Here is a 9,997-nt window from a genome sequence, read left to right as displayed (position 1 = left end):
GATTTTTTGTGTGCTCCACAAAAAAAATAAAATTAAACAAAACTTTTGCGCACCAGATGTGCGCATGCACTACTGGCGCTCAGCCCTAGTTTTGTTTTGTTTTTTTTTTTTTTTTTTTTTTTTGTTTTTTTTTTTTTNCACTACTGGCGCTCAGCCCTAGTTTTGTTTTGTTTTTTTTTTTTTTTTTTTTTTTTTGCATTTGCTTATTTCTCTTTCTCCTACATAGACTTGCAAAAACCTAAAAAAATCTCCTACTAAAAGTTGCTTTAAGGTGAAGGAGAAAAGCTACAGATAACATGAGTTAATACTCAATAGTAATTAATGCTTTTAAAGAAGGTAATAGACAAGACAAAAAGGGCATAGAGAGGTCAAGCACAGTCTTGTAGAGGCCTAATGTGGACCACTGAATCCGGTACAGGTGAGATTGAAAATGCATGGAACAAAATCCTAGTGGGAAATTAACTAGCTAGGACATTTTTCAGAGGTTTCCTCATATCTTCATTAACCTTAATGATATCTTGAATCAGACAATCAAAATTGCAGTAAGATGATCCACCTTCACTAATAGCTTGTTTAGCTAACTTACCCATATTTTCAGCCCTCTCCAAGAACTCACCCTTCCTCTTCTCCATCAATTCTCTGATTAACTTCTCCACACTACTTCTATCACACACATCTTTCATGTCCAATCCCAGCTTCCAAACCTCTCCGACAAACCGACTATTCATCTGTTGATCCGCAAAGAACGGCCAGCAAATCATAGGCACCCCGGCCGCTATACTTTCCAATGTAGAGTTCCATCCAGAATGAGTTAAAAACCCTCCGACAGCCGGGTGGTCCAGGACGGCCTCTTGTGGGGCCCAACCTACAATGTACCCGTTTGCTTTTGTGCCCTCTTCTAGCTCTAAAGGAATTGGGGTTTCTTCATCTTTCCCTGCAACCAAATCAGACCTCATAACCCACAAGAATTTCTTCCCACTATTAACCAGACCATACCACAACTCCATCAATTGCTGCCTTGTAATCACAGAAATGCTTCCAAAGCTCACATAGATCACTGATTTTGGTTCTTGTGAGTCCAGCCAAGCCATGCAGGTCTCATCTTCTTGCCGAAGGCTGTTTGAGTGGGTGGATTTGGAAGCTAGGGTGGCCTTGAGATGGGCATGGAGTGGTCCCAATGTGTAAACTTTAGGACATTTGGTTCTGATTTGGGATAGTATAGGTCCCTCCAGGTCTTCGAAGGTGTTGAGTATGAGCCCTCGAGCGTGAACGGCAAGCCGGGTTTCAGTATAGAAAAGAACTGCCAAGTCTTCATCTCTGCAAAATGGAGGAAGATCTCTAACCCTCAGAAAATCTTCCATTCCCTTAATCTTTGTTATTGGTGATGAGTCTATTCCATTCTCTGCATTTCATGGTGGATGGATATATGGTGTCAATGGCAAGAGAATATATTTATGGCATGGGTGAATAATGTAACAATTTTCCATTTAGTATAATATGCTATATATATTATTTAAGTATTGAGTCAATAAGTGATTTAATCAAATAATGTAATTTAGATATTCAGGTTGATTTAAACTAGTTATAGGCTTATAATGATGACATGTAAACTTCTAAATAAAATAGTCCTCTTGGAGTTTCTATAAACAGAATTAACCATACTATCTACTATCTAATATTCAAGAAAGAAGTACATGGTGAACAAAACAACTCTAATGTTTCTTTGCAGGTCATTTATTCCAAAGACAACACTAAGGACTATTTGATTGGATGGAAAAAAAAATTTCTAAGAAAAATAATTTTCCTTAAATTTGAGAAAAATGTGATTTTCATCCGTCTGATTCATGAAAAAAAAATTTCCACAACTTTTTCTCTTAATTGTGAGGAAAAAGTTTTCCAATGGGAGGAGATTATATTTTGTTTTCCAAGAAACTTGGGAACTCACTATTATTTTGTCTTTGTGATTTATTCTTACTTTTATTATCATTATTATTATGTTGGGCATATATATCTTTATACTCATTATTTCTTACCATTCCGATCTGAATCCAACCAAAATAGAATTCATATTCCTAATAATATCTTTTTCACCAACCAAACAATGAAATCAATCTTTTTAATAATTGATTTTTCATGGAATTTCAATTCCATTTTTGCTTAAATATTTGTCACGAATCAAACTAGGCCTAAGGGTGTTATCAACTAATCAACTATATATAGCCTGAGACTGATCATTTTAAAGTTTCGGCTATTATTTGAGTTCAGACTCCTAGTGATTTAAGTTTTGCAAAATGATTGGTGTATTCTATTTTATGCTCTTAATTTTTTACTCCTTACAAATTCTTGATGTCCATACTTTTATGTAGACCAACATGATAAAAGTGTCACATAAAGTAAAATTAAAAGATCATAGTAGAATTTAAGAGTATGCATAGTACAACTTTAAGTTTTATTGAAGAAGATGAGGAAGAACAAACCTTTGATAGGTAGCTCGCCGGCTTCAAAGAGATCCGGCAAGGAGAAGTAAGCCCAGAAGCCGCAGGCGCTGATAGTACGAAAATAGTAAACCGGCAGATTGAAACACTCTTCACCAACAACATCTAAGGCGATGCTAAGCTGGAAATCCGATATGAAAGCCGTGAAGGGCAGACTGAAATTCCGCTTCTGGGCTATACACTCCCTCAAGAATGGCTTCGCTATTCTGTTCAGGGAATCACAGAGCTCCATGAATCCTTCCTTTGAATCGATAGCACCCTCATAGATTCCGGCGGGGAAGCTCTGGAGCCGGAATCGGGGGCTGAAACGGCCGGAGTTGACGTCGGTGTGAGCCAGAAGGCGAGCGTGAATGTTGGAGGGGACAGAGAAGGTGACATGGAAGTTGGAAAGATCGAAAAGGTGTGCAAGTTTGAGCATGGAGTTGACATGGCCCTGAATTGGGAAAGGGAAAATCAGTATGTGACCAATAAACTCCATTTCTTCCTTTTAGTCTTCAAACTCTGCCACACATACATAAACACAATATGACAATATAAATATATCATCCTCTATGGGAATCTTCCCATATCATCCCCTATGGGAACAAGTTCTAGTAGAAAACTAAGAACTAATCGTAACTTTACATCTAAAAAAAAATTGAATGCACCAGGTAGATTAGATTATTAAAAAAATGCGGTGGTAATTTCGTAATTATCACCAATTTTACTATGCAAATGTGAACACTGAAATCTGCAATTTTTAGACTTCCACAGGTTTACACATTTAGTATTAAAAGTTTGCACTTGCAAAAATGTTAAAGTACATTGCAATTAAAGTTTCGATTTTAGAGTTTCATGACTGATTTTTTTATTTTATTTGGTTCAAGCTAAGTAGTACAGTTCACTTTTTACTGCTTAAGGTCTAATATTTATGGTATAAATTTAAAACTTTTTCGTTGAATTTATAGAATTTAGCAGGTTTGCATATTTAGTTGTTAAAGATTGCATATTTAAGTGTTAAAGTTTACACAGTGAAATTGATGATAATTACGAAATTGCAACGTCTTTTTTTAAAATTTAATTAGATGCGTCGAATTTTTACAGATGTAAGACTAAGATTGGTTCTTATTTCTCTCCTATGGAAATATTCTCACATGATCCATAGTGTGTGTTGAAAGGAAACTACAGTGTATTATAAAATAAACTGTAGTTGTGTTGAAAGGAAAACTGAATAACAGTTTCACATATTTGAGTATATAATGTCGAATGAAACTGTAGTTATATCGAAAAGGAACTGTAGTTGTGTTGAAAGGGAACTGTAGTGTATTTAAAATGAAAGTTAACGGCGCAGAACGGAGTCGTGTCAGTCGTTTGTTTTCATTAATCAAAATGATGTCGTTTTAATGCATGGATCACAATCCATTGTGAACCGCGGTCCACAGTAAAATTTGTACACGTTTCGCAGTGTTTTGACGTTTCGGAAGGATGGAGGAATCTTTCACGTGAGCAAGACATACATGTGCTCCTGCATGCTAAATATTTATATATATATATATATATTCTTTATATCTTTTTTTTTTGGAACAAAGGGAAGGGCAACGCCCCAGAAAGCATAACAACAAAATCAGTCGCCACGGGCTACCGGACTCCCAATACGATCTCTACGGACAAACTCATCAAGAATAGCATTTGGGCACTTGTTTAGCAAAACCAAATTGGTATCAGCTCCTTGATTTCTCGCTAGCCAGTCCGCGACTTGGTTTTGTTCCCGTAGAACATGACAACATTTAACATTCCAGCTCCTTTTCATCCAACTTTTGCACTCAAAAATAATATTGTTTAAAGTGCCGCCTCTCGTAGCATCGAAAAGAGGGTCGTTAATCCATTTAACCACATTCTTAGAATCTCTTTGTATGATGATGTTTGTGCAAGCTCTTTGCCAAGCGATCTTTAGGCCCATGAGAACAGCCCGAGCTTCAGCAATATCCATAGAGCAATCCCCAAGATTAAGTTGGAATCCAAGAATCCAGTCTCCCAAATGATTTCTCAGGATGCCGCCGCAGCCTGCCTTCTTCTTACTTGGTCTGCTGCTTCCATCAACATTTACGGCAATCCAGCCAGATTCCAGCTTGTTCCAGTGAAGGATAGAGCTTCTCTGTTCCCCAGGTTGACTAGTGAATATCGGGTTGCGATCGAGAGCTTTGTGAATTTCCATGCAGTAATTTCTAATCTTGTTAGCCTTTATGTTTTTGTGGAGAGTTTCATTTTTAAACACCATTGAATTTCTCCATTTCCAGAGTTGCCAACAAATAACGCTGAATGCTGCACTCCAATCCAAAAAACCGTATCTCCTACCTCTGACCTTGAGATTTTTCATGATCCACAACTTGCAGTCTATTTGAATTTCACCCTCAAAGGCCTGAGGTGGCATTAGAGCTTTCCAAACCTCCATGGCTGCGGGGCATTTGCGTAGCACATGATCAATGTCTTCAGTGACATCCCGACAAAGGTGGCAGTAGTCAGAAGCAGTAAAATGTCTCCGTTTCCGTTCGGCATTACACATAATGCGGCCATGAGTTATAAGCCACATAAAGAACTTGATTCTGTTGGGCAGTCTGGTCTTCCATATAATTCCAATTTATGTTATCCTGTTGAAACTGCTGATTAATGGAAAGGTTGTAAGCTGTGTTCACCGAGAAGCTACCCGTAGGTCTTTATGGTTGGGTTCGTTAGATAGCATGACACCATTGAGGGTGTTTATGATCCCTTGGGGAAGAAGATGAGCAAGTCTTTGGGTATTCCAGCCAGTGTCCGAGCTCCAGTAATCCCTGACTGCGAGGTCAATATCTTCTAGCGGGATGTCACTAGTAGCCACATTGCCCAGAGCATCGTCAATGAGCCATTTAGAAGTCCAGAATTTGGTTTGGTTTCCGTAACCAATGGCGGTGCTAGAACCTTTCTTGAGGATATTCATCGCAGCGTTAATCCCTCTCCAGGCATTAGAGCTTCTTGAAACAGGTCTTATGAGGTTGATGTCATTCTGCCTACCAGTATATTTGGCCTTCAAAACTTGTATCCAGTAGGGTTTGTCCTCTTTCAATAGCCTCCACCCCAATTTTGCAAGGAAAGCTAGATTCATATGTCTCATAGATTTGATACCCAAACCCCCAACTGCTTTTGGCTTGGTTACAACTTCCCACTTGACCAGATTGCAACTTCTTTTAAGGTCGGGTCCTCCCCAAATGAATTGGCGAATTTTCCTGTCAATATTATCGCATAATCCCTTGGGCAGCAAACTAGTTTGCATGAGATAATAAGGGATAGAGCTTAAAACAGATTGGGCTAACACATGTCGACCTGCTAAGGAGAGATATTTTGTTTTCCATCCTTGTAGTTTGGTGGTGATCCTTTCTTCCACAGCTGCAAAAGTTGATTTATTGACTCTCCCATGTAGTGAAGGGACTCCAAGGTATTTTCCCAGCTCCTTCGTAATAAGGATGCTCATGATTCTTGATATGTCATCTGCAAGAGAGTTGGCAGTGTTAGGGGAGACAAAAAGTTGAGATTTTAGGAAACTCACCTTTTGTCCCGAGCTTGAGCAGAATTTATTCAAGCAATCAATCATAATTTCAGCTTGGGACACCATAGCTTCTCCAAAAAGAATCATGTCATCCGCAAAACAAAGATGTGAGAGAGAAGGTCCATTCTTGGAGATTTGAATGCCTTTCCAAGAACCATTACTAACAGCACCTTGAATCAAATGGCACAACCTTTCAATGCAAAGAACAAAAATGAAAGGTGATATGGGATCCCCTTGTCGAATTCCCCGACTGGGATTAAAAAAATCAGACCTTTGCCCATCCCAAAGGATAGAGAACCGAGCAGTGCTAATGCATGTCATGATGTTTCTTATCCAATCGGGATTAAATTTCACTTCCTGAAGGGTGTCTTGAATGAAATCCCAAGAAAGCCTATCATAGGCCTTTTCCAGGTCAATTTTGACCAAAATATAGCCTTTTTTTCCTTTGCATTTTCTCATGTAATTTAGAACCTCCTGGTAGATTATAACATTATCCGAAATTTGCCTACCATGAACAAAACTGCTTTGAAATGGGCCAATAAGATTAGGCATGATCACCCGTAATCTATTCGACATAGCCTTCGTGATTATCTTATACGAGATGTTGCATAAGCTGATAGGCCTAAATTGGGTCACAAATTCCGGATTTTTTACTTTGGGGATTAGCACAATATAAGTATCATTCAAGTTATCCTCCAAGACTCCCGTATTAAAGAAAGCAGAGGCCATGTTAAAGATAGTTTTTCCAAGGATAGACCAATGCTGTTGATAGAATGCAGCTATGAAACCATCCGGGCCAGCAGCTTTGTTGGGGGCCATATCGTAGACAGCTTTCTTAATGTCATCCTCAGTGAAAGGCCTATTGAAAACGCGCCAATCTTCTTCTTGAATAGTGGGGAAGTAATTGGCCGGGGCCAAGGAAAGGTCGATATCTTCATCTTTAGTGAAACACTTGGTGAAATGATCAACAACCAGCTCTCTCATTTCTTTCGTGTCAGTCGTGAGAATTCCTTGGTTGTTGAACATGGCTCCAATTTTGTTTCTCCTTCTATTTGCAAAGGTGACAGCATGGTAATACTTGGTGTTACGGTCTCCAGAGACAATCCATTCTTCCTTGGACTTTTGGAACCATTTAAGTTCCTCTTGTTTTAAAACCTCTTCAAGCTCACCCTGAAGTTTTTTGAGAAGTCTGATTAAGCCGCTCTCATAGTTGACTTCAAGTCTTCTTTGGATACCATCAATTCGAGCTAATAGCCTTTTTTTCTTTTTTTCAATGACTCCAAATTCCTCTCTGTTCCAAGTGCCCAGGACCTCAGCAAGGTTTGTGAGGTTGGTTTGGAATAGATTATTAGTGACCCACTGATTGGCTACTATCTTGTTGAGATTCTGGTGAGTTAAGCATGGTAGGAGGAAACGAAAATGGTGATTTCTTTGGGGTTCCAAAACATTTGAGAAAGAAACCAGAATGGGACTGTGGTCCGATCCCACCCTGGGAAGGTGATCAACCTTGAGATTTTTCCACATGAATTGGAAGTCCAAATTGCATAGGGCTCTGTCCAACCTAGCAGCTTTGAAAGTATCCTGAGAGTTGCCCCTTTGCCATGTGAATTTAGAACCAGTGTAACCCAAATCCAATAGTCCTTGATCAAACATCCAATCAATAAAACCAGTACATCGGTAGTGGGAGAAGTTCCTTGGGTTAGAAACCTCTTCATGATCAGCAACTGCGTTATAGTCTCCAACAGATAACCATGGGCCATTGATATTTAACAGAGTCCTATCGAGGTTCCTCCACAATTTCTTCCTAAGAGAAGGGGTAGGACTGCCATAGATGATAGAAAAAAACCAAGGTTCACTTCCATTATCCTTAACCTGAGACAAAATAAATTGGGGATCAGTGAAAATAATATTAACAGTGAGAGGGTTGTTCCAGAAAAGCCATATGCCTCCACTGAATCCAAGGGCTTCAACCCTTATCCAGTTATCAAATTTCAACTTTTGATACCCTGCCTTCCTACTCTGAACTCCCGATTTGCTTCTCCTAACAGTCAGATTTTATTTCTATAAAATCTTAAGGAGATACATCTGAAAGAATACGCAATTAACTTGTAGTATATCTTGATATTTCACAATTCTACAATTCTTCAAGAAGTTTTTAAACACAGCAACTTAAGAATTTCATTCATCTTCTTGATTGTATCTCATAAGATTAAATCTTGAACCTTGTTGTTTTCTTAGAGAGATTTAATGCTTATAGAAAAGTGATTACACGCCTGAAGATCTCGTTTTCTCACTCCCCTTCTCTTCATATTCAACTTTTCTATCAAAATTCTCGTCATATATCTTGATTTATTAAAGTGAAAAGAAAGTAATAGAAATTGTGGCATTTTTTTTTTGAATGATGAATTAAAGGATGACATGTAAGCAAGGATCGGAGTAGAAAACGGAACATAATGTGTGAGTATGTGCAATATTACTCATAACACAATATAATTAGTATGTGACCAAAAAAAATTCATTCTCGGCTTCATCCATTTCATTTTATGTGTCAATTTTAGTTAACGAGATTTGACTAAAGATATTTGCAATTTAAATTTTTGTAATATTTAGTTTAGTATTAGTTATAAAATTTATATATTTAGAAACTACATCAAACTACTACTATACATTAAAATTAAACTTAAAAATTATTAAAAAAATATTAAAGAAAATAAGTGAAATAAAAGAATGATTGATTCATTTGACCAATGCTCGCTAAACATGTAAAATGAGACAAATGAATTACCTTATTATTATACTAGCTATTATAATTGGACAATCAGTAATATGTCATGCATGATTCATAAGTTTTAGCCTTATTAGTGAAAATTTTATACTATATTTAGGTGCATATTTATATGTGATTGCTATTTTCAAAAGGTTGAATTCCAACCCTAAGTACACCCATTTATATGTGATAATATAAGCAATTGAAAACCATACGTATTGTTATATATAGATAAATATATGCATTATGGTACACGAATACATGATGATGTTACTCTTACAATGTTTTGAATGCTGATGATATGTAGTTTTGAACTAAGGGCATCGGTGGGTTTTTTCAAAAGAAAAAAATTGGAGGTGGGTTTTTAATTTGATTTGATGGGAAGTGGGTTTTTTTAACTATTTTTTCTCCTGTAAAATTAAAATTTTTGTGGGACCCATTGAATGGAGAAATTGGAAAAAGCTGTCGTGCAGCTTGGACGTAAATTTCCGTTGTTAAATTTTTTTAAAGCTTTTTTGTCATAATTGTTTTTCATCCTTTTTCCTCTTCTCTCTTCCCTTTCTTTCTTACCTGCAGTGGCACCATAAAATTAATTAAACTTGCAACAATCATGCACCGATGAGGTTGCTCTAACAACTTAAGATTTTATTTACTTGTCTAATGCATGCTAATTTCTTTTAAATTCGAAAATTTGTCTGACATACTTGGATTTAAATAAATTTCTGACGTCTTTGATGTACTCTTCTTGTCATCTTCTATGGACTATGGTGTGAGGCTGTGAGCCTAATAGCATATATATATCTAGTGGTCCGATATGTTTCATTGTTTGTCATATTGTATATTTTATTATTAGCTAAAAAATGAGTAATCATTGTTCTGAAAGCGGTAATGGAGTGGGTGGATCCAGGCCCGGGGTATGTAAAACAAATAGGCTGATCTTGAGATCAGCCGCAAATTATTGTGTGGACCATGGTCCACATAGCTGTGTGCACCATGAATATAAAGTACATTTTTATTATACTAAAAGTACATTATTTTTGTACTAAAGGTACATTATTTTATAGTATATATGAAATAATGTACCTTCAGTACAAAAATAACGTACTCTAAAATAATGTATTTTATGTACAAAAATAATGTGCTTTTAGTATAATAAAAATGTACCTTATATTCATG

The 9,997-nt window shown here is 37.0% G+C and overlaps 2 protein-coding genes across 2 annotated transcripts; both read right to left on the bottom strand.

Annotated features, from left to right (window-relative positions):
- Window positions 1-288: 288 nt before the first annotated feature.
- On the bottom strand, window positions 289-2,997 carry LOC116019083 (7-deoxyloganetic acid glucosyltransferase-like). The gene is made up of 2 exons (XM_031259168.1): window positions 2,478-2,997; window positions 289-1,402 (listed from the first exon to the last, which is right to left on the bottom strand). The coding sequence occupies exons 1-2, from the start codon at window positions 2,971-2,973 to the stop codon at window positions 459-461; spliced, it is 1,440 nt and encodes a 479-aa protein (XP_031115028.1). The 5' UTR covers window positions 2,974-2,997; the 3' UTR covers window positions 289-458.
- A 1,101-nt stretch (window positions 2,998-4,098) lies between these two features.
- On the bottom strand, window positions 4,099-8,240 carry LOC116019654. Its single transcript, XM_031259935.1, has 3 exons — window positions 8,218-8,240; window positions 5,179-8,095; window positions 4,099-5,094 (listed from the first exon to the last, which is right to left on the bottom strand). Exons 1-3 carry the CDS (start codon window positions 8,238-8,240, stop codon window positions 4,099-4,101), a joined length of 3,936 nt encoding a protein of 1,311 aa, XP_031115795.1.
- Window positions 8,241-9,997: the final 1,757 nt, after the last annotated feature.

Source organism: Ipomoea triloba, chromosome 5, assembly GCF_003576645.1.
Source record: "Ipomoea triloba cultivar NCNSP0323 chromosome 5, ASM357664v1".
NCBI lineage: Eukaryota > Viridiplantae > Streptophyta > Magnoliopsida > Solanales > Convolvulaceae > Ipomoea > Ipomoea triloba.
This window is presented reverse-complemented; position numbering and strand designations above follow the sequence as displayed.